This window comes from Pipistrellus kuhlii, unplaced genomic scaffold, assembly GCF_014108245.1.
Source record: "Pipistrellus kuhlii isolate mPipKuh1 unplaced genomic scaffold, mPipKuh1.p scaffold_m20_p_10, whole genome shotgun sequence".
In the NCBI taxonomy this organism is placed as follows: Eukaryota; Metazoa; Chordata; class Mammalia; order Chiroptera; family Vespertilionidae; genus Pipistrellus; species Pipistrellus kuhlii.
Genome location: NW_023425405.1, coordinates 48,306,729 through 48,333,823, shown reverse-complemented (window position 1 = coordinate 48,333,823; position 27,095 = coordinate 48,306,729). Strand labels below are relative to the sequence as shown.

At 35.4% G+C, this 27,095-nt stretch overlaps 1 protein-coding gene across 1 annotated transcript in view; it reads left to right on the top strand.

Annotated features, from left to right (window-relative positions):
• RSBN1L (round spermatid basic protein 1 like) overlaps nt 1-27,095 on the top strand; it is a 42,132-nt gene that overhangs the window by 6,298 nt on the left and 8,739 nt on the right. Inside the window, exons 2-5 of the mRNA XM_036429604.2 lie at nt 5,754-5,870; nt 11,240-11,880; nt 22,611-22,748; nt 24,846-24,988. Coding sequence (XP_036285497.1) covers nt 5,754-5,870; nt 11,240-11,880; nt 22,611-22,748; nt 24,846-24,988 — 1,039 coding nt within the window. The remainder of the gene's footprint in view (nt 1-5,753; nt 5,871-11,239; nt 11,881-22,610; nt 22,749-24,845; nt 24,989-27,095) is intronic.

The window sequence follows — 27,095 nt, the reverse complement described above, 5'->3', positions numbered from 1 at the left end:
AGCTATAGGTCCATTCATTTGTTGCAGATTTTATTCTCTCTTATGGCTGAATCATATTCCATTGTATATGTGCATCACTTCTTCTTTATCCATTTATCTATTGATAGACACTTAGGGTTGCTTCCATAACTTGGCTGTTGTAAACAACGTTTCAATAAACATGTCCGATTTAGTGTTGTGGGTTTCTTCTTCAGATAAATATCCAGAAGTGGAGGTCCTTCTTTGCCTCTTTTTATACTCTTTGTTTTAAAGTCTATTTTGTCTAGTATTAATATTGCTACCCCAGCTTTATTTTGTTTTGTTTCCATTTTCATGAAATAAGTTTTTCTATCCCTTTAGTTTCAGTTTATACAAATTTTTGCTCTGAAGTGAGTCTCTTGTATATATAAGGATCTTATCCGTTCAGTTATTCTCTGTCTTTTTTTTCCCCTATTGCAGATATCTCCCATTTTCCCTCACCTGATGTCTTATTTTTAAAATAATAGTTTATTGATTTTTAGAGATATATAGGGAGGGAGGAAAGAGACAGAAAGAGAAACATTAATGTGATAGTGAAATATCAATCTGTTAACTCCTGCTTGCCCACCAATTGGGAATTGAGCCTGCAATCTGGGCATATGCCCTGACTGGGCATCTAATTGGCAGTCCTTTGGTGCACAGGAAGACGCCCAACCAACTGAGTCACCTGTGCTTTTAAAACTCAAAGCAATGCCAAAACCAGTTTGGCTCAGTGGATAGAACCTCAGCCTGAGGACTGAAAGATCCAGGGTTCAATTCCGGTCAAGGGCATGTACCTTGGTTGCAGGCACATCCCCAGTGGGGGGTATGCGGGAGGCAGCTGATCAATGTTTCTCTCTCATCGATGTTTCTAACTCTCCCTCTCTCTTTCTGTAAAATAATAATAATAAAATATATATTTTAAAACTCAAAGCAAGTGAGTTCGAATAAGTCCATGTTCAGGCCCTTTATAGAAATGTCTGGGTCTCCAGGAGCTGTTATCTCACTCAGCCATATCCCTGCTGGTTTTCATAGTCAGAAGTTATGGCTACTTCTCTTCCAGCAATAGCTCTCCTGATGTTTAACTGCCTATGTGGGTATGGAACTAAGTTGTTCCATTTCTCTGCCCCTCTTTCTATTCTCATTGTGTCTTTTTTATATCCTTAGAGGACTTGTGTTCAGTTAGATTTCAGGCATTCTGAATGATGATTGTTTTGTTATTTAGTTGTAATTTTGATGTGGTTGCAAGAGGTTCTGAGTACCGCATTTACCTGCACTTCCATATTGACCAGAACCTCTATTGATGTTTTTGATATAATGACTACATACCTTCAACTTATCTTTCATTGAATTGTTTAACTTTATTTGAACTTGAAGGCATATTCCAAGACCCTTTTTCCTGTGTTATATGATCATGACTAATATGATCCTATTGAGCAACTTAGAAACCTTTGTCACATAAAAATAATGGCTTTTAATAATTTGAACTATTGTCTTTCTGTTTTCTGAATGTGTATATTAGTTATAAATATTTTAAAATTTTGGGATGTGTAAAGGCAGGAGGTATATGTGGAAAATCTCTCTACCTTTTGTTCAATTTTTATATGAACCTAAAACTGCTCTGAGAAAAGTCTACAAATAAGTATACTTATAAACAGGATCTATAAAAACTGTAGGTTGTACCATATTATAGTGTTATTTCCTGAGAAGCTATTTCAATAATATAATATTGTAAAATATTGGTATTTTGCAATTAGAGGTTTATAGTATGCCACGTTCTATATACATACCATTAAAATTTTATAATTGTTTTAAATCTATGTGGTTAGAAGTCAGGATTATGATTAACCTTCAGGGTGTTGCATTGAGACTAGAAGGGAGTGCTGGCAAGTGTGGCTGAGGTGGCTGAGCATTGTCCCATACACCAGAGTCACAAGTTCAGTTTCCTGTTGGGCACGTACCTGGGTTGCAGGTTCACTCGTGCTTGTTGTGTATGTGGGAGGCAACCTATCAATGTTTCTCTCTCACATGGATCATGCGATGTTTCTTGCTTTCCCTCTCCTTTCCTCTTTCTCTTGAATTAATGAAAAACATATCCTTGGGTGAAGATTTAAAAAAAATAAAAGACTAGAAGGGAGTATAGGGTCCCAAGGTGCTTGTTCATTTATTCTGAAAATTTAGCTGTATACTCACATGCTCTTTCTGTATGTATAATATATTATACTTCAGTAAACTTTACAGTTTAATAGTTAGTGATATAAAATTTAGGGTAGTGAGATTAACAGAGGTAACTGGAAAATGAAATTATGAAATTTCAGATGACTTATTCATTTGTGATTTTAAATATATAAGTAGTTTATTTTTTAAAATGTGTAGTTATTTAAAAATATATTTTATTGATTTTACACAGAGAGAAATTGAGAGGGACAGAGAGTTAGAAACGTTGATGAAAGAGAAACATCGACCAGCTGCCTCTTGCACACCCGCAACCAAGGTACATGCCCTTGACCGGAATCGAACCTGGGACCCCTCAGTCTGCAGGCCGACGCTCTATCCACTAAGCCAAACCGTCCCAGCATAAAGTGTGTAGTTATTTAGAAGATAGTAACTTATATATGTGTCTAAGCTCTTTGTAATAACATTGTATGTGTAATACAATTTTAATGACTTTAAGTATCAAAAAGTAAGAGTAGCAAACTAATGTGAAATGTGAAAAGAGCGTATTCTATAATTTATATGTGAACAGATGTTCACCTCTGTAACCAAATTCTTATACTCAGCTATGCATATTAAGTCAGTGAATCCCTGTCCCCTCATCTGCTTTCAGTATTATCACTTTAAGAAAAGCACATTGTTAGTTTGATAAAATAAAAATACCTTAATTTGAATTTTTTGTTATTAATGACTGTACCTTTTAAAGAAGCCTATTAAATACCTTGATTTAATTTGAGAATTAAGTAGTCTACATTTGAGTTAATGATTTTGGTAAGCACTAGTATGTGGCTCTTGAACACTTAACATGGTGCTAGTTTGAATTGAAATGTGTTGTAAGTGTAAAATAAACACTGAATTTTGAAATCTTACTATTAATATAAAAAAATGTAAACTAACACAATATTAATTTTTTAGTATTGGTCCTATTTTGGAATGTTTTAGATATATTGGTTAAATAAAATATATTATTAAAATTAATTTCACCCTTGTAAATTTTTAAATTTACATATGTTGTAAACATTATATTTCTATTGGACAGTATTGATCCAGTAATTTGATCATTTGGTCCTGAATGAGTATAGAAAGGAAAGTAAGGAGGGATTTAAGTAAGGAAGTATGCATATCTGTATATATAAAAGGCTAATATACTAAGTGTCTAACCATCTGACCAGTCGTTATTACGTGCACTGACCACCAGGGCACAGACGCTTAATGCAGGAGCTGCCATGATGCACACAGAGAAATGGCACCACGGACATGGCACCCACAAAGCAACACTCAGCTTCCCCCAAGGGGGACACAGGCCCTGCCACCACCCCAAAGTGACACCCCACTAAATTGCAGCTGACACTGCCGAGACCCCTGTTCAAAATGTGGCCCACAGCCCAGAAACTGTGGGTGCTGGGTAATGATGTCGTGTAGTTATGCCCGGCTTCCTCTCCCTAAGGACAATTACCGTATTTTTCGGACCATAAGACGCTCCGGACCATAAGACGCACCAGTTTTTAGAGAAGGGAAATGAAGAAAAAAAGATTCTGAAACAAATAGTGTCCTAAAATATTTTATGTGCATTAAAACCCAACATCACAGTCATAAACACATGTAATCAACCCTGTAAAGTAAACAGCAGCATTTAGAACCATTTTAGAGCCGGGCAAGCACACAGAGACCACACAGAGCCGGGCAAGTAAAAAAACTTTTTTTTTAAAGTATATGTGTAGGCTATATTTGGACCATAAGACGCATGGACTTTCCCCCCCCACTTCTGGGGGGAAAAAAGTGCGTCTTATGGTCCGAAAAATACGGTAACTTCCTTGCAGTTTGCTTTATAGCCAGGTGCAAACATTTCACTCTTTAACCAAATGTGTTTGAAGTGTTTTCCCTCATCTCGGTGGAATCCTATTTTCTTTTCATTAGCCAGAAAACAGAGATTTAGAAAGCTTATAAACTTGACCTGACTGAAAAGAAGTGGTGGACCTTGAAAATGACTTCAGATTTTCTCACTGCGTAGAATATAGTCAAACACTGCTGCAGTTAAATATTTTACCCTATGTTTTCCCTGTGTGATCTACAATAATGTGCTACATGCTGATATAATAATTGCTATGTTGCTGACAATTACCTGAAAGTGAAGTTGAGGTACTTCCCTGAGCTGGAAAAAGTTTAGCTACATCAGAAAGCAGGTCTAATTAAACAAGTTTATTCTATATCTACCCTGTTTCCCCAAAAATAAGACAGTGTCGTATATTAATTTTTGCTCCCAAAGATGCGCTAGGTCTTATTTTCAGGGGATGTCTTATTTTTCCAAGAAGAAGAAAATGGTACACTTTTATAGTTAAATGAAAATAAAAGAAATTTGTTACCTGTGTACAGTACGGTAGTACGGTAGTTGTCAACACAAACCAGACAAACTGTGAATCCTACAGTATCAAGAATTTACTCATTTATTCAATGACAATCATGTCATCATCTTCTGGAACATCATCATAACAATCCAATTCCTGAATTTCCTGGTGAATTTCTTGTGACTCCATTTCTTTCAGAATGAGTGGACCAAATCTCTCATGTTTAGCCTAGGGGGGCCTTATTTTCAGGGGATGCCTTATATTTCACTCAGAAGGAAACCTATAAGTAGGTCTTATTTTCGGGGAAACACGGTATAAAAGGCTAAGTTGACTAGCACATGCACGATACATATAAAGCTCTCGCTGGTGGCAATTGCACACGGGTGTTTCAATCTGTCATTGTCAATTGTAAATTTGGTTGATACTTCTTATTATAAAGTACAAATAGCGATATTAAAATATTTCTAAATAATTTCCTTTCAATGTGCATGAATTTGTGCACCGGGCCTCTAGTAACTATGTAATTTCTGCTACATTGAAGGTTTCTTGTGGTTTTTGTGTGCTTACATTGTTGCTTTGTAATCAATCTATTGTATGTTTTTTGAGGGCATGGAATATGTCACTATTTTTACATTCTACCCTACTTCTCTTTCGCTGGTTACGCAGGTGTTTGAAAAAATATGAATTAATAGGATATCAAAACTCTTTATATAAAATAAAAGTCTAAGTGACTGTGATGTCCTGACACGCTTGTAACTATGACACGCACTGACCACCAGGGGGCAGGCGCTCAATGCAGAAGCTGCCCACTGGTGGTCATTGTGCTCCCATAGCCAACCTCGCGTGGCCAGCCAACCTCCCGTGGCCCCTTCCCCTGGCCAGCTGACCCTGATCTGCCTCAATGGGTCCTGATTAGGACAGGGCGAGATTGCCCTGATTGGCCCCAATCTCCAACTAGGTTGAGGGACTCCACCGGTGCACAAATTCATGCACGGGGCCTCTAGTAATTTTATAAACTCAAAATTTGAATTACTAGATTATAAACGATAATTTCTAGAGTTTTTATAACTGGGCCACGAGGATGATATGTATTATTTAGTCCATATTCAGTATAGGAAAGGAAATTTTAGAAATTGCACTATAGTTCATTGGAAAAATTCTAAAATAGTTGAAAACATTTCCTTTTTTGTGTTTCAGATAAAATCAAAGACAAAATTAAAGAGAGAGATAAGGAAAAAGAGAGGGAAAAAAAGAAGCATAAAATAATGAATGAGATCAAGAAAGAAAATGGAGAAGTAAAGATGTTGCTGAAAAGTAAGTTTATATTCAGTGAGTCAATGATTGTATTGTATTGTTCAGTATACTTACTGGCTTAGTGATTAAAATAAGACATGTTATTTGTTGCTGAATTTTTCTGAGAATAAATTGGTCAGAAAATGAAAATTTAATGTAATGGTAGGCAGATTGAATTTGTATAGTAAATATGTATTTAGTATATTAGTGGATCATTGAAAAGTATAAAGGGTTAAGGTTCATTAAACTGTTAGGTTCCTTAAATTATTTAAAAATAAGTTATCACATTTTGTGTTTACATTACTAGTCTCATATTTAAATTATCTAAAATAAAAGGCTAAAGCTATTTTTAGCTTGATAGGGATGGTAAAGGAAGTGATCTTACAAATATTTGATGTAATCAGGTCATAGTCAGGGATTTGGAGGGAACCATTTATTCTGAGCTAATTTAGAATAAATCTGAAATATTTCAGGAGAATTTGTGGTAGCATAGGAGTAAAGACTGTTAAATTCACTCAGCAGGGTAAGAAGAAGAATCATTGGCATTTTGTTGCTAGACAGCTAACAATTCTTTAGGTGCTCTATCAAGTTGACAATTTGCAGAGCAAAACATTTTCACTTTAGTTTTATATTGAACTTATATGTTGATAAGCCTTTATATCTACATAAAGGAGAAAAGGCCATAGCACTACATGTGCAATGAAGTAACTGGTTAGTTTATATTATTTCGGATAAGCAGGATTAGATTCTGTATTTTCATTTCCTTCTTTGTCATGTTTCCAGATGTTCTTTGATGGCACTTTATTTGATCTCTGTTTTCTACTTGTAAGAACTTTATTTTCTGTAAAATTATGTTGACTTTGAAGAAACATGTCAGAGGTTAACCTGATGGCTACTTAGTTAATGCTCATTGCCCTTTTGCAATGTATTTTACCTATGTTGTCTAATTAGATTGTAAGCCTTTGAGGCAGGAGTCAAATCTACCACACCAAAGCTATCTGCACAGCGGCTAGTGATTAATGCTGGAAATGTTTACTTAATTTTACCCTAATGGTTTATTCAAATAGTAGTCACTTTTTCTTACCCATTTAAATGTACAGTCATGTAAATTCCTGCCATTCGGTTAAATGTTAGATTTCTAGCATACAATTAATGTTAAATATGTGAATCTAGAGATTACATATGCAAACAAAATTTAAAATAATCTTAAAAATAAAAGTGTTTCTCTGCCCCTCTCCCCCAGTAATATGAAATAGTAACCTTGAGTTTAAAGTAGATAAACAATTTAATTTAGGAGATATTTTGAACTAAGTTAAACTGAAATCTAGTGATGATAAGGGGGGGAAAATTGAGGTGTATTTGGAAAGGAATTGGTGACTTTTGGAGTGACAAGGGGAAAATGTATTTACTGTAAAGTGGGAAAGTTAAGTAATACTGTAGTTACTGCCTTACATGGTTGTAAGTGCCAACAACAGTCTCTGAGCCTCAGATATTTACACTAATAAGAGAGAAAAGGGCTAATTGACCATACCTTCACTAAGCCCACAGCCAATCAGAGCAAGTATGCAAATTAACCCAACAAAGATGGTGGTTAATTTGCATAAGCGGAGGGAGGGAGGAGTGAAGACTGAAGACAGCATAGAAGGAGGACGAAGGGAAAGCAAGGCAGCTGGGGAAGGAAAGCGCAGGCGGGATGGCAGGCGGCGGCAAACCACGGGCAGTGGTGGCAGGAGGGAAAGCAGGGGGTGAGGTGCAAAGATGGCGGGTGGGAAGGTGGGAAGGGAAAGCACTGGTGGCAGTGGGAGGGAAAGTGCAGGGGAGGTCGCTGCGGGAGGGAAAGCGAGGAGGGCGGGGGGCATCGGAGGCGGGAGGAAAAGCGTGCGGTAGGGGGTGGGGCAGGGGCAGCAGGGAAAGCGTGGGGGGGAGGGGGGAGGGGGGGAGGGGGGGAGCCTGTTGGAAGCCCTGTTCTTGCAGGAATCTTACTGCAACGGGCCTCTAGTTTAATATTAATAAATGGATGAGAATCTTGTAAACGTATGAAAGATTAACTCTTGTGATTAAAAAACAACAAACTCCCCTCTCTTCATTTGCTAGTAGACAATTAAATGAATAAAAACTTGATTCATTTTGGGAAACAGTACCTGTCCCATGGTAAGCACCAAGTGTTAGCTGTTGTTATTATATAGCAAAAACAATTTGCCGTGTGTGTGTGTGTGTGTGTGTGTGTGTGTGTGGCCATTTCCCAAGAGAGCCTTCATCAGGGAAAGGTATCCTTTGTCATTGGTGTCCTGGAGCAGCAGCAGAATCGATTTGGTAGGGACAGTATGTATAACTGTGCCCCCCCCCCCCTTTTTTTTTTATGGACTTCAACTTTTTTTTTCTCTCTTGTTTTTTTAAAATATATTTTATTGATTTTCCACAGAGAGGAAGGGAGAAGGATAGAGAGTCAGAAGGATAGAGCATCGACCTGCGGACTGAAGGGTCCCAGGTTCAATTATGGCTGGGGCATGCATGTACATTGGTTGCAGGCACATCCCTGGTAGGGGGTGTGCAAGAGGCAGCTGATCGATGATTCTCTCTCATCGATGTTTCTAACTCTCTGTCCCTCTCTCCCCCTCTGTAAAAAAATCAATAAGATATATCTTTAAAAAAAAAAAAGTAGTTGGAATAGGGGTTAAAGAAGCCAATGTCCAAGGTTAATGGTAGTGTACTAAAGGTCACAGGTAGCTAAATCATCTCAGGAAGAGTGAAAATATTAACAGGTGGAAAAAGCAGTCATTCTCCAAAGATCGAAGGTTGAAAATAGCTAAGCTAATTACTATTACTTTCTTATGTATGATAACAGAGTTATATATATATTGATTCCTATATTAGATATGAAATCAGATTCAATCTTCTTTTTAATTATCATTAAAGTATACTAAAGTTAATGGCAGCAATTAATGCCAGTTAATTTGTGTTCTTAAAGGTTGTTTTGAAATATATATATACACATATGTGTGTGTGTGTGTGTGTGTGTGTGTGTGTATATATATATATATTTATATTTTATTATAACATACAGTTTGTATCTCTGTGTATGGGTTTTTTTCTGTCTCTGTGTGTCTCTTTCTGGCTTTGTATGTGTCTGCATTTTTCTCTGTGTCTGATTCTCTCTCTAGCTCTCTGGTTTGTGGTGCTCTGTGTATGTGTCTCTGGGATCCACTGTGTGCGTGTATTTGTGGACCTGTGGGAGGAGGGTCCCCCATCAACCTTTTACTGTTACACATTTTTGTTGTTGTTAATCCTCACCTGAGGATATTTTTTCATTGATTTTTAGAGAGTGGGAGGAAGGGGGGAAAACAGAGGGAGAAAAACATCAATGTGAGAGAGACACATTGATTGGTTGCCTTCCACACATGCCCCAACCAAGGCCAGGGATTAGCCTGCAACTGAGATATGTGTCCTTGACTGGAGAATTGAACACGGAACCCTTTAGTCAATAGGGCCGATGCTCTACCCACTGAGCAAAACCGGCTAGGGCTACTGTTACACTTCTTGAGGGTCCCAGTTACGTAAACAGCAATTCTATTTTATTAGAAGAAAATTGATACTCAAAATGGTCTTGTTTTAAAGTGTTTAAAAATTTCCTTCATATACATCTATTGCGTTTTGTATGTCATTCCAACAGGAAATGAATAAGAGACTATATAAAATTTTAAAAATTTAGGACACACCAGACTAGCATATAGTTGATTCATGGCTATGATTTAGTTTAGTAGAGGGTGCAGAGTAAAATCGGTAGAGAGAAAAGGGACATGAGGTGATGTCTGGAGGAAACAAGGTGCAAATTTCCAAGAGTCCTCTCCTAGTGGGGAGTCACTCAGGATGCACTTTATTATTCTAGCAGTGAATTGTAACAACACATGTGAAGTTCCTTAGAGACTAAATGCCCAGGGTTTTAATTGGGGGCTGGTAAAAAGTCACCCTCTCTATAGCTTGTATCAGAATTCCAGACTCCCAGAGGGAAAGAGGTATTTGAAATAAACTGCATTGTTTCACAATCAGTTTAGGTACATTGAGTCACTTGTATCAGGGAATGATGGGAACCTTCCCAAAATACAAGTTCTCAGATGCCAGCTAATGGCCAACCTTGCAAGCATGCCATATTAACTCCTTTCTGCACGCTGTGCTCACTTTATTATCTAATTACAGTGTAGTTTGTCATGGGAATTTAATTCCTTGATGTTCAATATAAGAATCTCTTGACTGATTTACTGGTTTGCATTTTTTAGTTTCTGACTTTTATACTATTTTTTCATCCATTCTCATGGCTAGGAAATAACTATTGTGCCTATTTTATTTCAGAGTAACATGTATACTATGAGTAACATGTTAGGCATATATGTAATTATATGAAACTTATTTAAATGAAATTCTGTTTATTTTGACAAGCCATTTAATTTGTCCAATTTTACATGTTTTTCCAGTTTAGTTATTAATTATATACTTAAGTTGTTTTTTAATTGGCTACTCTTTTTTTCCTTGACTCATTTGGATTTGGCTTACATATATGAACCTCTTTTATCTTTCATTTTTATTAACTCCCTGTTTTCCTTTTTCATTATTTCATTATTTCATTTAATTTTTTTCTGAAGATATTAGTCTGAATCTGATGTTTAGTTTATACCAAGAAAGCAAGTATGAATTTGTTAATATATTTCTTAAGTAGTTGCACATAGACTTATTAGGTAATTAATGACTTTAGTGCATTTTATGACTTTATAAACCTATGTAAAAAATAATGTTGACACCTTGTTATTTTTGCTTTGCATGATACCAATTTGGTCTTTATTGCATACTTACGAATTTTTAAAAGTGATAGTTTATTATTAACATTAAACTTTCCCTTTTTAGAATTGCTATTAACTTGAGAGATGTTTTGTTTTCAGGGTTAGGAGTAAGTGGTATTCATATGGTAGAAAACTTTGACTGAAAAGGAGGCAAGGGAAAAACCTATAAACCTCAGGTAGTCTGTTGGTAAGAGAAATCTTTTCATTCATAGATTTATTAAACGTTCATTGATAACAGTCTTCTAGATGCCATGAGGGACACATGATGGGGACAAAAGTATCGGTTCACTTTGAATTTGTATAGAAGTTATTTGTTTCACTCATAGAATGTCCTTCAGGACCTATTAAATACAGTATCCTATAAATGGAAAAAATAACTTTTATGACTATACCACATATATTCATATATGTGGGATATAGAATAACTTAGTATAAATGAGTCCCAAAGATAAACTTAATTTTGAGTTAACTTTGCTTATTATTTATAAAACAGTTCCTAACGCATGGTTTTTTAAGAAACTAAAATATGGAGTTTCATAAAAAATTTTTTCCCGATAGGTGGGAAGGAGAAACCAAAAACAAATGTAGAAGACTTACAAATTAAAAAGGTAAAGAAGAAAAAGAAAAAGAAACACAAAGAGAATGAAAAACGGAAGCATCCAAAAATGTATAGCAAATCTATTCAAACCATCTGCTCAGGATTGCTATCTGATGTTGAAGATCAAGAAGCCAAAGGCATCCTAAATGATAACATAAAGGATTATGGTGGAAAGAATTTGGATACCAAGAACCACAGCTCCAAACTTACAGAGAACAGTGAGCTTCCATTTGTCTCATTAAAGGAGCCACGGGTTCAGAATAATCTCAGAAGGTTGGACACTTTGGAGTTCAGACAACTGATTCATATTGAGCACCAGCCTAATGGAGGTGCATCAGTTATCCATGCCTACAGTAATGAACTCACTCACCTGTCTCCTGTGGAGATGGAGAGGTTTGCAGAAGAGTTTGTGGGTCTAGTATTCAGTGAAAATGAAAACTCTGCAGCTTTCTATGTAATGGGCATTGTTCATGGGGCAGCTGCTTATTTACCTGACTTTTTAGACTACTTTTCATTTAATTTTCCCAATTCACCAGTGAAAATGGAGATTTTGGGAAAGAAGGATATAGAGACAACAACTATGTCCAATTTTCATGCTCAGGTAAGAGGTTTTTAGTGTTTTTTTTGTTTGTTTTTAAAGAAACTTTTAATTATGTTTTAGACAAGTTTCTGTTCTTTGTTTCTCTTTTCACTATAGGTTTGAAATAAAAAGGTAAGACTATATATGAAATGAAACCTCTTGGGAATGTTAATAAAATACATTCTCAATGTGAACATCACAATTTAAATTAGTTTCTACTTACGTTTTTTTTCCTTAAGGTAATTTATGAAATAATTAAGATTCTATTGTTTTCTTTTGCAAGGATTGACCTTGGAAATTAAATGAATTCAGCCATGTATTTTCTAGTCCTAAAACAGTTTTCTTATCTGAAAATCGCCTAAAATTATCTTCTTGGTTTGTGTGACAATGCTTTAAAAGTATTTGTACTGGATCCATCACATAGTAGATGCTGAATAAATTTTGACTATCCTAAATAATTAAGAGGGAATATGTTAATTACCCTCACACCATCACAAAATGGTGGTGCCCACAGGCAATAAGAAGGGAATATGCTAATTGACTGCCCCACCCTCAAAGATGGCAACACCCAAAGGCAATAACAAGGGAATATACTAATTGACTGCCATGCCCTCGAAGATGGTAGTACCCACAGCCACAAGATGGTGGTTCTCAGTCCTCTCAGCCCTGCCTTGGCAGCAGGCCTGGCAGTGGGCCTGGCCACTCTGCATACCTGCCTCCTGAGTCCCCCAGTCCCCACAGCCCCCCAGCTTCCCAGGGTCAGACTGCGGCACAGGCACACCTTGGATGGCAGCTGCCCAGCCATCCAGGGCCGCCAGAGGCTCAGGTAACCAGGGCTGGCAAAGGCTTGCGCTGTCGGCAGTGACAGCAGAAGAAGTGTGATGGGGTAATCCCTTTCCCTGATTGCTGGGTCGCCTCCCACCTCTTAGGGCTCCCAGACAGTGAGAGGGGGCAGGCCAGGCTGAGGGACCTTCCCTGCAGTGCATGAATTTTCATGCACCAGGCCTCTAGTTAAATATATTGTGGAATAAGAGGATCATTAGTTAATTGTGTGATTATGTGAGAAAATTTGCATATATTAAGCTAATTTCTATATCCTTTCCTTCTCTAAGGTGATGATACAAGTTTTTCCCCCAAAATGTATACAGACTTTAGCTGATAGCTGTTGAAATGAAATGAAATTTTCATATACACTGAAAATGAAATTTATTTTAATAAACATTACCTTCATAATCAAAGTCTGTGTATACTTTTTTTGGGGGACACCCCATATATTATTTTAGAAAGCAGAGGCAGAATGAAGTCTGCTGGCTTTTGAAAGAGAATGTGGACCCATTTAAAAGGCCACTGCTGCTCTAGCTAGCCAGTCTGGCTCAGTGGATAGAGCATCAGCCTGCGGACTGAAGGGTCCCAGGTTGGATTCCGGTCAAGAGCATATACCTTTAAAAGGTTTTATATATATAGATAGCCGGGACCGGTTTGGCTCAATGGATAGAGCGTCGGCTTGGGGACTGAAGGGCCCCGGGTTCGATTTCGGTCAAGGGCATGTACCTTGGTTGCAGGCATATCCCCAGTAGGGGGTGTGCAAGAGGCAGCTGATCGATGACACTCATTAATGTTTCTAACTATCTCTCTCCCTTCCTCTCTGTACAAAAATCAATAAAATATATATATTTTTTAAAAAGGTTTTATATATATATATAGATAGTTCAGTTGGATATCTTCTTTTTGTAAAAGTACCTAGTGTACTCTTTGGCCCATTTTCCAATTGGCTTTTTTTTTTTTCTTTCTACTTGATTTGTTGGGGTTTTTATATATTATTGTGGATAAGAATTGTGTCAGCTACATGTATTGCAAATACTTCCTTTTGCTTGGTAGCTTATTTTTTCACTCTTAAGAATGTCAATTATTAGAAGTTTTTAAATGTAAACTAATTTATAAGGTTTTTCACCCCCATGTATGATTAGTGCTTTTTGTATCCTATTTAAGATATCTTTAACTACCCTAAAGTTATTAATATATTCTCCTAAGATTTTCTGGAAACTGTTATTGTTTTACCTTTCATGTTTAAATCTATATAATTCTTTTGGAATTAATTTTTGTATATGATATGAGATGAAGATCAAGGTTCATATTTTTTCAAAAGGTATTCAGTGGCCTCAACTATTTTCAAAAAAAAATTACTCTCCATTAAAGTGCATTGTTACCTTAGTTATAACTTAATTGATCACATAGGTGTGGGTTTCTGGGCTCACTTTAATTTCATTATTTGGTTTGACTGAATTGGTGTGACTTTATATAACTTTCTTGATATCTAGTAGAATAAGTTTATCAATTTTGCTGGTCTTCAAGATTTTTTTGATTCTTTATATTTCCATAAACTTGACAGCATGTCAGATTCCACAGAGAAATCTGCTGGATATTGATTGTGATTATAGTGAAACTATAGATAAGTTTGGGTAGAATTGATGTCTTCACAATATTGAATCTTCCAGTCTTTTATGATGTTATTTCCCTTCATTTATTTTCTCAATATATTTTGGTTTTCAGCCTACAAACGTTGCACATCTTTTGTTAGGTCTATTTCTAGAAATTTAAGGACTTCATTTTGTTAATCACTTTCTGGAAGCTCAGAACACCTTTTAGACTGATGTTAACATTCATCTTCAGAAATTAAAAATGTATCTTACACTTCATTTCTCTTCCAGTATCCCCCTTCTTCTTATCTATGGCATTATCATGCCTGCTTTTTAGTAGAATCACATAGCGAATCTATATATTTTGATGATGTTTTATGAATTAGCTTACATACTAACATGATAATTTGTCTTCAAAAGAATTGATTGAGCTGAAGCCGGTTTGGCTCAGTGGATAGAGTGTCAGCCTGCGGACTGAAAGGTCCCAGGTTTGATTCTGGTCAAGGGCATGAGCCTTGGTTGCGGGCGCATCCCCAGTGAGGGGTCTGCAGGAGGCAGCTGACCGATGTTTCTCTCTCATCGATGTTTCTAACTCTATCTCTCTCTCCCTCTCTGTAAAAAAATCAATAAAAAATAGTTTTTTTTTTAAAGAATTGGTTGAGCCGAAACTGGTTTGGCTCAGTGGTAGAGTGTCGGTCTGCAGACTAAAAGGTCCCGGGTTCGATTCCGGTCAAGGGCATGTACATTGGTTGCGGGCACATCCCCGGAGGGGGGTGTGCAGGAGGCGGCTGGTCGATGTTTCTCTCTCGACGTTTCTGGCTCTCTATCTCTCTCTTTTCCTCTCTGTAAAAAATCAGTAAAATATATTAAAAAAATAAATAAACAAATAAATTGGTGAGATTAAAAAAAAGAATTGGTTGAGATGATAACATTAATTGAGTTATGTGTATTAGTATTTTAGGGGAAGAGAGTTATCAGTATTGGCTATTAAGTTTCACTTAATATCAGTGATAACAAAGATAAGTTGTGGGTAATAAAGCCAATTCATGTTCCAGTGATTGCTCAGAAATAAAGCTGGATGGTTTGGTCATTGGTGACTTTTCATTAACTAAGTTCAATAGCTTAGGTTTCAGTAGAACCTGTTCTAGTTAATGTATGAGAAGAGAGTGAGTTGATAGAGAAGATTGGGAATCTGACCTTTATTCTTTTCATTTAATTTTATTTGGAAAATATATTTAGCAGTGTCAAAGAAAGAAGTTCATTATAATGGTAATGAGTATATGTAATTAACATTTTTAATAGACAAAATAAAATGTATATAATAATGTTAAAATTTGTATTTTGTATTATTAATTTAATATTGTAACCTTTGCAAATGGTGGAGCTTGAACTGTAAATAAAAACCTATTAATGCCTGGTTGGGGTGTCTCTCTGGTTAAGCATTGACCTATAAACTAGGAGGTCATGGTTCGATTCCTGGTCAGGGCACATGTCTGGGTTGCAGCTCAATCACCAGTAGGGGGCGTTCAGGCAGCCAATCAATGATTCTCTCTCATCATTGATATTTCTATCTTTCTCTCCCTCTCCCTTCCTCTCTGAAATCAATAAAAATATATTTTAAAAAAATAAAAACCCATTAGTTTGAATTTTCAGATAGGTTTCCATAATTTCAGTTTCAGGTTTAGATCAGACCAAAAGAATAAATACTACCAGCATGGCCACTGTACTGTATGACTGCATAAATTGTCTCTGCAGCCATTCACAATAATGTAAATATCATTCCCCAGATTGTTTTACCTGATGGCCCTGACTACCGTAGCTTGTGGAACCTAAACCAAAAATATTCATGTTGGGTTTGTATCCTGAGGAGATTAGTCCCCTTCTCACTCTTTATTTTAAATAATAAAATCAGAGCAATCAAGATAATTTGCCTTAAATTCTTTGGAAACAAAAAGATGACAGGTTATGAGTAATTTCTATGATTTTTATACTATTACTCTGTATGTAGTTTTCAGAAACATTCATTTTGTATCTGTTCAGCCTTTATCCTTGAGACACTAAAAATTAATTTGAGGTTTTTGTGTATATGTACATATGTGTACACACACACACACACACACACACACACACACTCAAAACACTGACCAAGGATCAAAACATCCTGTACTTTGGTTTTCCATCTTCATCTATTATCCTTGCAAGTTGCTTGAAAAGTTTGAAGAACAGGTGGAATTACTATTGTGTCAATAATTCATGTTATTTTTCTAATGGGGTTCTGAGGTGAGTGGTGTAATATCAATCAACTATAATAAAAATCTATTTTAGAATAGAAATGTACATACAGATTTTTGCTGAAAGTTTGTAACCTATCTATATCACTTCTTTTGCTGCAGAAAACAAAAGCCCTCAAAGCTTAATGGTTTAAAATTATTTCTTCAAATTCTTTTTACCTTTGTCAGCTCTGCTGGGTCTTCATAGCTTAATTCACGTGTCTAGTGGTTGGCAGATCAATTTGTCTTAGGAGACCTTACTTAAAAAATTATATAATATATATAAGGAAGGGAGAGAGAGAAATAGAAACATCAGTGATGAGAGAGAATCATTGATTGGCTGCCTTCTGCACCCCCTCACTTGGGATCAAGACCAGGAACCCACGCATGTTCCCTGACTTGGAATCAAACTGGACTAGAACCTTGATTCTCAACCACTGAGCCATGTGGGCTGGGCAGGAGACCTCATTTTGAAATGCCTGGTGTTGGGTGCAGTGTCAACTGGATTGACGATCAGGTTTTTCTCATGATCTAGCAGATTAGCCTGGGCTCATACACATGGTAGTAGTTGTAGGGTTCTAATAGCAGAAAAGATTAAGCTTAAGCTTTTGCGTGTTGTGTTTGCTAATGTCTAATTGGCCAAAGGAGTCACATAGCCAAAACTAGAGTCATTTCTTAATGGTTGGAGTGGCATAGTCATATTACTCAGAAGTAATATGACTATGTTACTTCTGAGTAATATGAAGTATTATACACACACACACACACACTATACATACACACACACACACACACACACACACACACACACACACGGAAATAATTTTGTAATTTTCCACATCCTAGTTTTTCTACCATCTTTGTTTTGTTCAAATATTCATTTATTGTTGATAGAAAGCAAAAAGGCAAGTAAATTGGGAATTTTATCTGTTAAGAAGTACATGACATTTTTCTCTAAATACTGAAATTTCATTCAGTATTTAATCAGCACACAGTCTGAACCCTATAGTAAGACCTGTGAAAATTGAAGCAATTTGATTCTATTTTCCCATCCCCCTCCACCCCCAACTCTTTGAATGTTTTATATTTTATCCTGGTTCTAAGATGTTTGTACCAGATAACAAGCCAGGGTGTTAATTCATGATTAAATTGTTAATATTTTAATAGTGAAACAATTAGTCCTGATCTGATCTGTTAGCCTTGCCTCTCTACAGAATGAGGAGAGAGAAGGAATATTTGTTGAATTCATGCTGTGCTAGGCAAATAAAGTTGATTTGCTGTGCTGTCTTTGAACCATTGCCTGCTTTTGTAGTAAATTTTATTTTGACCAATTGTGCCTGTCCCATCTTTGAATATTATGGCAGGAACTGGCTGATCTAATTGAAAAAGAGAGCCTTTTTCTTTTTCCTATATTGTACGAATTTTAAAATTAGTAATAACATTTTCATTGTTATTTTAGTTGCAGTTATGTGGATATTTAAAAAATAAAGTGTTGATTCAATGTTCCTATTAATATAATACCTATTTTTATTTGAAAAGGTATGCCAGGTGTTATGGGGAATGGCTCCCCCTTCTGGCAAACTCATTTATGTTAGATGTTTGGATTGCCTCCAAAGAATGTTATGAGCTGACCTTGTTTTTTAGAGTAAGAAACTCCCCTCTCTCATCTTCCTTTCTCCACCTCACCCTCACCAAACACTATGAAACCAACCAGAAGACATTGAACCAACAGCCTCTTTTTCCTCCAACCCCTTAAATTTTTGGCTCTATTAACTATCCTACTTTTGGTGCTTACACGAGCTAGAAACATCTGTAACTTATAGGGGAAGAAAGGGAGTTATCAATATTGAATGACTTGTGGATCACTATTAAATTATTCTTTGTAACTTTAACATTTTGGGTATGGCTAAGTGTACTAAAACAACTTTAAGAAAAAAACAGTGTTTAAAGTAAAAACAATTTGTGTAATTCTGGGCCAAATAAGTTATGTTTATTTAGTGTGACTTCTCAGAAATTTTAGTAGCCAATGTGTGTGGTGAACTTCCTAGATAGGAAGAGTTTTCCAAACTTATTTGACTTTAGTATCCTCTTTTCAGGGACTGATACCATATGGAACACATTTAGGGAAACAAATTGTTTCAGTGAGTCATTCTTCATGGTTTTTTAATTATGAATTACCATATTTGTTTCTTCCCTTTTGGCAGCAATTTTTATAAGTTAAATAAGAGAAAGCAATATTAAAGATTAGAGATTTATATTTGGCAATATATTTCCTTTTGGTAAGGTTCTTTTTTCCTTTTTATAACAAGCCAGCCTCAGAATCATAAATTGTTTTTTAAGATTCTTTTATACGAGAAATAATAAACAAGATTTTAGTTTAAACAATTTAATTAAATAGTTCATTACCCATTAACTAAAACTTCTGAGATTTTTTTTTTTTTTATGGACACACTGGCACTGGGTATAAGAAGTCTCCTATTTTCTGCTTTTTTTCTTTTCCCTTTATTACATTTGTAGGAAAAAATAGAAGGGGAAAAGCTAAAAAGCAGTTTTATAATAGTGGTAGTTTTTTTTGGGGGGGTGGGGGAGTTACAGTGACTGTAGAGAGATTTAGATAAAACATCTGTTCAAAAAAAGCACTAATTAAATATAAACTTACTATTTAAATTAAGTGCTTGCAAGTACTATACAAATATCATTACTGTCTTTTATTGTGTCATCTTTTGAGAATGCTATACCTTAATTGGGAGCATGTATGTATACTCCATAACTACATTTCTCTTTTAGGAAGTATACAGAATACATTTTAAAGCAATGAGTTGTTTTCATATTTTGAGGTTAATTTTTTAACTATCAGAAAGCTGATGGGTAGCTTAATTTTTACTGAAGTGAATAGAAATATAGTAAGCTCATGTCCAGTGTCATCAGGGTGTGATGTTTTCAGATAAGTGATTTTTCTAGACAATACAGCATATAATTTTAAGTACTAAGATTTTAATGAAGATAACCTTTTTATTGAGCATATGCAGCTTAATCCTTTATCTTCTGTCTGGGTTTGTCATGATGTCCTATGGAAGCTGTAACTGTGCTTGCCTCTTGCCTCCCTCCCCTTTGTAAATTTGTATTTTTTATTATTTTAAAGATTAGTTAAAATAATGCCAAATGTAGAAACATATGTAATAAGAATACCCTTATAAGAGTCATCGTCTTTGTTGGTATATATTTTTAGAAAGTCTTTCAAACCTTACCTGTTTCCTTCCTCACCCCACTTCTCTTTAATTTTAACTGTTGGATGGATGAGTTTTGGAGAATTGAGCTTTGTAAAAATTTTCCTATATTATACATTAGTTTTACTTTTATTCCATGTAATAGGGGAAACTGTTATTTGTTTTATATATATAGTATTGCAGTAAAATTGTTGCCACTTAAAGTATTTACTTTTTGTGTGAAAACTGGATTATATTTTTGTATTTTGTTTTAGCAGCTTAAGTGCCATTTATATATTTTATTAAGAGGTATATACTTTTTGAATTTGAATGCATTGTTATATGTAATTTTCCATGCTTAAAATATTAAATAATTGGTTCCAATTGATTAGTATATGTTTGAAGTATTAGGTTTTTAAGCTAGAAAGTTTTGAATGGTATATAATTAAAAGTTATATTACAATGTATTTTAATATTTAAATTAGTTTCACAAACTAATATTTTGATGACTTTTATTTAATTTTCAAATTTTAGTTTTAAGTTTAAATATATAAATTCTATTAGATTATCAAGTACTTAACCAAGCCAGACCCTACTTAGCTTATAAAATCAGATGAGATTGAGCACATTTTGGGTGGGATGGCTGTAGACATTCCGTTAGGTTATCAGAGTCATTAGTTGAATGTTTTAGAAGATAATTGCTATTTTGTTTTAAACATGATAGCTAAGTATTAATAGTTTTTTTTTTTTACAAGACCTTGCTTTCTAGTGGAATTTACCTGTTGCTTCACTAGTGGACAAACAGAATGAACTTTATAATTGTAGCACAATTTGGTGTAGACAGGAAAGGGACCTGTACTTTTATTGAGCAAATTATGTATGTAAGTGAATTTTAAATATATATGTATTATCCATGAGGTGAGAAGAATTAACTATAAAGATTCAAATACAATATTTAAGATTATGGAGTCTATGTTATTTTACTTTTTTCCAATATCATTTGAAATATTTATGAATTTTAATAGGACCATACTTTTTAAAAAATTTTCAAAAGATATAGCCTCTTTTTGGGTAACCCCAAAATAGACATGGGGGGACCAAGTTTCTTTTATTTTGTGATAAAATTTTTTATATACAGGTCTGTACTAGACGTGTTTCATTTTATTTTTAAACATTTGTAAACTTGGAAATTAAAGTAGAGGTGTAATTTGTTAGTAATGAATTCTTGTTTTTTGATTGTTTATTGTATCTATCCTTTCTCTTTCCTATATAATAAAAGTCTAATATGCAAGTCAACTTAATGGCAGAACAACTGATCGCTATAATGTGCACTGATCACTAGGGGGCAGATACTCAACACAGGAACTCCCCCCCAGGCCAGCCAAGGCGGGTGCCAGTCATCCCCCCTCCCCCATCACCCCGCCAGTTGCCCCACAGATCAGCCTTGACTAGGGACCATACCCATGCACAAATTTCATGCACCGGGCCTCTACTAGTTTAATAATATTATAGTAAGGTTTTTGTTTTATCTTTTTAAAACTGGGATAGACCCAGGCAAAAGAAGACAATTTTATCTCCCTAAATATGTGGCCACAAAGGCTAATCCAGAAAAATACTTGGGATTTAGTTTAATATTTGTTTATGTATAGATTTTGTTTTACTTAAAAAAGACTTCTTTACTATTTCTAGCATATGAAAAGGCATAGGTCTCTTTTTAGGATTTAAATCTACTTGTGAAAATAATTTACCAGTGATTGTTGAGCTGAAGGCTGTTTTATTTTGGTTGATATTTGAGTAATACCCATTGGCTAACACGCTGCAGGCACCTTTAGTTCCAGTTAGTGGAACTAAAACTCGGAGAATTTAAGTGATTTCTGAAGGTCATATTGCTGGCAGATAGCAAAGGTAGATTTGGGACCTAGGACTCTGGTTCTTAATCTCTAATAGTTTTTCATCAGAGTTAGAATTATAAATTGGATCCTAATTAATATGATAAGTTCTAGGAGGAAAGATCATTCCCTCTGGCCTTTTAGACAAATCAACTACTGGTGATGGTTAAATGTAATGTTTTCATAGTATGTACTTTTGAAAATTTTGATAAAAAAATATGAACCATTTAGAAAAATTTAGCTATATAAATTTTTTAATATAATTACAGTGGCATTGTTAAGTAAATGAACTCATCTATAAAAGAGTGATATGCAAATTGACCATCACTCCAAAACACAGGATGGCCAGCAGAGGAGGGCAGTTGGGAGGGACCACACCTGCAAGGGAGGGTAGTTGGGGATGATCAGGTTGGCAGGATAAGACAGTTAGGGGCAACCAGGCTGTCAGGGGCGTGGTTAGGGGGTGATCAGGCTGGCAGGCAGAAAGTGGTTAGGGGCAATCAGGCAGGCAGGCAAGCAGTTGGGAGCCAGCAGTCCTGGATTATGAGAGGGATTTCTGACTGCCCGGACATCCGGGCCTAAATGCGCAGTCGGACATCCCTCAAGGGGTCCCAGATTGGAGAGGGTGCAGGCTGGGCTAAGGGACACCCCTCCCCCCTGACCATGCACGAATTTCATGCTCAAGGCCACTAGTGTATTATAAGAAGTTATGCTCAGTTGTCTAAAATTATGCCGTTTATCTCAACTGTTTTCGTAAGCTATGTGTAGACGTAGTAAGGGAAGGTAAAATAGCTTGATTTAGTGCAGATGGTTTTTTATTTAATTATTTTTTTTACTGTTTGTAAAGGTTTTTTGTTTTGCTTGCCTCACATTATGTTCTAATATTTTTGGACAATATAATTTAGGTGTTGCACAGTGAGAGCAAATATTATCTTATGTATAACTTTTAATTAATTCAATATCCTTCAGGTAAAAAGAACGTATTCTCATGGTACTTACAGAGCTGGCCCAATGCGACAAATCAGTTTGGTAGGAGCCGTTGATGAAGAAGTGGGAGATTATTTCCCTGAGTTCCTTGATATGTTGGAAGATTCACCGTTTTTAAAGGTAAGAGGAAAAAATAATACCAAGCAATCTAAATTGGGGGTGATACTTTTACGCTACAGTTGGTACAGATGGTGGTTTCATAATTGTAACATTTTTTTTTTTTTTGAATTGGAGGGAAGGAAAAGAAGAGATGAGAAATTAATTTCTAGTGTAGTGTATGTTTATGACTTCTCTGGTACTAATTATTATGGCAAAGCTAAGTCGTGGACCAGAAAATAACACTTGCCTGTTACTGCCACTTTAGGAAATTAGGTTTCATCTGTTTCTTAGCTATAGACTGAATATTAGGGGATTTCAGAAGTACAGGAAGGATGTATAAGTGCTTAGGAAAAGGGAATGGCCATTTGGCATTGTGGAAAACTGGCCTGGGATATTGTACATGTGCCTTTCATTTTTCTTCTTCTGCCCCCACCACCCCCCCCCCTTTTTTTTTTAATACGCTTTTATTGATTTTAGAGAGGAAAGGGGAGAGAGTGAGAGAAACATCAGTGATGAGAAGGAATCACTGATTGGCTGCCTCCTGCACACCCCTTACTGGAGACCAAGTCCACAACTGGGGCATGTGCCCTGACCAGAAATCGAACTGGTGACCTCTGGTTCATGGGTCAATGCTCAACCACTGAGCCGGGCTGCATTTCATTTTTGGCTATACCTAGCTGGATTAGGCAGGCCATTTTTGTGCTTCATTTTCCTCATCCATAAAATAGGCATTTAAAATACATAGCTTAGCCCTAACTGGTTTGATTCAGTGGACAGAGCATCAGCCTGTGGACTGAAGGGTTCCAGGTTCGATTTGGTCAAGGGCACATGCCTGCATTACAGACTTGATCCCCAGTGGGGGATGTCCAGGAGGCAGCTGATCAATGATTCTCATCATTGATGTTTCTCTCTTTCCTTCTCCCTTCCTCTCTGAAATTAAGAAAGACATATTAAAATAAATAAATGAATAAATAAATAAATAAATAAATAAATAAATAGCTTAAGGTCCCTTTAAAGTCTTTAAATGATTTCTAGCTAGAGAAATATCTGAGATAGATTATTTAAATAGTAGTAACTCAAAGGTTAAAATGTGACAAGATTAGTTTATCACAGACAATAGGGTGGTGCAGGGATGGGGACAGGAATGGGCTAGAAGGGGTCAATGGGAGGAAAGGGACAAATGTAATACTTTAACTAAAGATTTTTTTTTTAAATCAGTTTATCACTACTACTGGCACTTAATCTGTTGAACATCTCTTCTTTTTTACTTCTGCTTGCTCAATTTTCTAGTTGTGTGTGTGTATATAAATGTGTGTGTGTATTTATATATACATTTTATATGTACTTTTTATTTCCCTTTCATTTTCTTTTTTATTCTATTGAACTTTATTTCTTTTTTATTTATCCCAATTAGTGATATCATGGAATTTGGTTGCATTTGTTTTCAATGGTATTTTTAAAATACTGTTACTTAAATATTTTTTTGAGATTTTAAATTAAAAACAAATGAGCCAAATGCATTCCTTCTGGAGAAATTTAATTTGACAATTCTCCCCTTTTTGAAAAGGGGTATGGGATGAATGTTGTTTTTTTGTGTGTTTTTTTTAATGCCATTGTCATCATTTCATGGACTCTGTCATTTTTCTCTTTTTTTCCCCAAAGATTTTCTTCTCTGCTTTTCAATCCAATAATCTTTTCAAGCAACTATAAACAAATAAATTTTGGTTTTTCTCTTTGTACTAGGTTTTGATTATAACTAATCAAAGAGGTATCTGTTTATTTTTGTAGGTTCTCATGGAGAATATTTGCTTATTTTGGCAATTTATTAGCATATATATGGTAGAAGAAAGAATAACAAATGAGGAATATAGTGAATCATGTCCGTGACAGAGTTGGGGGAGGAAATCACTCCAAAATAATAATTCTCTTTGTTTGTTTGGAATAGAATTTTTGATGGAAAATTGTGCATATGTAGGAATATATTCAGTATAGGTATATCTTTCAAGGGCATAAGTATAAAAGTATACATGAAAGTTTTCAAGAGGGCAATATTCTTTAATGCATAGTTAAAGATATATTTTGAAAATAATTCATTTTTATATAATTATTTGCCTCTAGTGTACACTGCCATGGGGGACACTATCTAGTCTAAAATTAGAGAGTCGAAAAGATAGTGATGATGGTCCTATCATGTGGGTACGCCCAGGAGAACAAATGATCCCTGTGGCTGATATGCCAAAGTCACCTTTCAAAAGGAAAAGGTATGTTGGATATACAAATTTGTATTGTTGGGGATGGGTATTTGTATGTTTGGGTGTGTGTATGTGTTGAAAATTGGAGGAAGAAGGAGGGGAGGGTTTAGGGCATAACTGGAATGTAAATTTAAAAATGGCTGCATATGCTGATATAATTTTTAAAAATGTACGAAATATAAATAAGACTTGAGAAATGAAGGCAGATGACAATAAATTGTAATTAGAAATGGGAAAAATATCATTTACATTAGAGGCATTATAAACTATTTGGAATAAATTTAATAAATATTTAGAACCCATATTAAGAAAACTAAAACATCTTGTAGAGGATATAAAATAAGATCTAAACAAATGGAAAACAGTACTGTATTTTGGATTGGATAAACATAATATTTCTTTGAAACTTAGCATTTCAATTGGACTAATATTTCTAGAATTGGATAAATTATTTTAAACTTTATAAAGAAGAATAAATAAAGCCAGCAAATAGCCAAGACAGTTGAGAAAGAGAAGATAAGTGAGGGGTCCTTGTGGTGTTATATAATAAAAATTACTATAAAGCTCAAAAAGATCATTAGAATAGGATAGAGTACACAAATAGGTAAAAGTATATTGGGAAAGGGAAGATTTATTCATGCATAATGATGACATAATTGGCAGTCCATGTAAAAGGAGAAGCCATAGCTCTTACTTCATAAAGAAGTTTGATATTTAAACAAGGTAAAAAATAAAAATAATAGAATAAAAGTTTGAAGCCTAGAAGAGACCTTTTTTTTTTAGCAATATAAAAGCATATAATGGCAATAGTAGTGAGAAATTTTGGAACAGATGACTTAAAATTTTCTTTTTCTGAATTATGTGATTACTCAATGCTTGTTGGCAGTTAAGCCTTAGTATATCAATGCAGTGTTTGAGAGCAACTAATCCTTAACATATAAGCCTACCCCCAAGCCTGTTAACTTTCCACAGTAAGCAACATTATCATGTAGCTTTCTGATACCTGTAGAACATTAATTGCAAAGAGCAAAAATATATTATAGAGTCATCAGTATGTTTATGTAAGTATGTAAAAAGACTGTAATGCAGGATTGCACAAAGAGCAGTTATTAAGTAGTAGAGATTGATGGTAAATTAGGGAACTAATGAGGAAGAGACCCGGATAGGCTAGGATGAGAGGAAAAAATTATGGGACAATCTGTATTTGTTTTTGGAAGTAACAAACCCGACAGAAAGATAAGTAAGACAATGATTCCCAATCAAAGAAATTCTTCTCAGCCTTTTCCTCTTCTACTGCAAAATTTGAGAGGGCTTTTACAGTGAGTGAGGCCAAGTAGTCAGCCGCTTGTGTGCATGCAGATTCTAAGTGTGAGCAGTAGAGAAGAGGGCCAATGTAAGAAGGAGCTAATAAGCCATGTGTGTTTTGTGGAAGCCACTTATATGCTTGTTGTTTTCTTGATACTTATTTGTTTTCCTTTCACTAGGATATGAACTTGTACCAGAGTAGGGAACTTATTTTATTCACTGTTGTCTTGTTCACTAGCTTCAGTGCCTAGGTAATACCTGACATATCATAGGTATTCTACAAATATTAATGCATTTTTTAAAGTTACCTCCTTGTTCCAAATATATACATTATGTTAGCCACATGCCCTGTTTGGGGGCATGCTTCCTCAGGTTAGACCCAAACTTCAGGTAAAGATTCAGCATACAGGGAAACCTGGATAAACCACACCATCTGTAATTTAGTGTCTTATCTAAGCTTATGTTGCCTTGAAACTTCCACTTATGGCTCTGGCTGAAGGGTCCAATTGGTTGGAGCATTGTCTGGTACACCAAAAGGTTGTGAGTTCAATTGCAGTCAAGGCACATACCTAGGTTGCTGGTTTGATCTCAGGAGCCTGATTGATGTTTCTCTTTCACATCACTGTTTTCCTCTCTTTTGCTTTCCTCTCCGTTCCTCCCTCTCTCTCAAAATCAATAAAAACATATCCTGAGGTGAGGAATAAAAACAAATAAAAAGAACTTTCACTTATGAAGGGTGTGTTAAGAAAAAGAGTGGATTATATTTGTGTTCTTATTTGTAAGTATTCATTTGAAAAATAAAACTTGATTT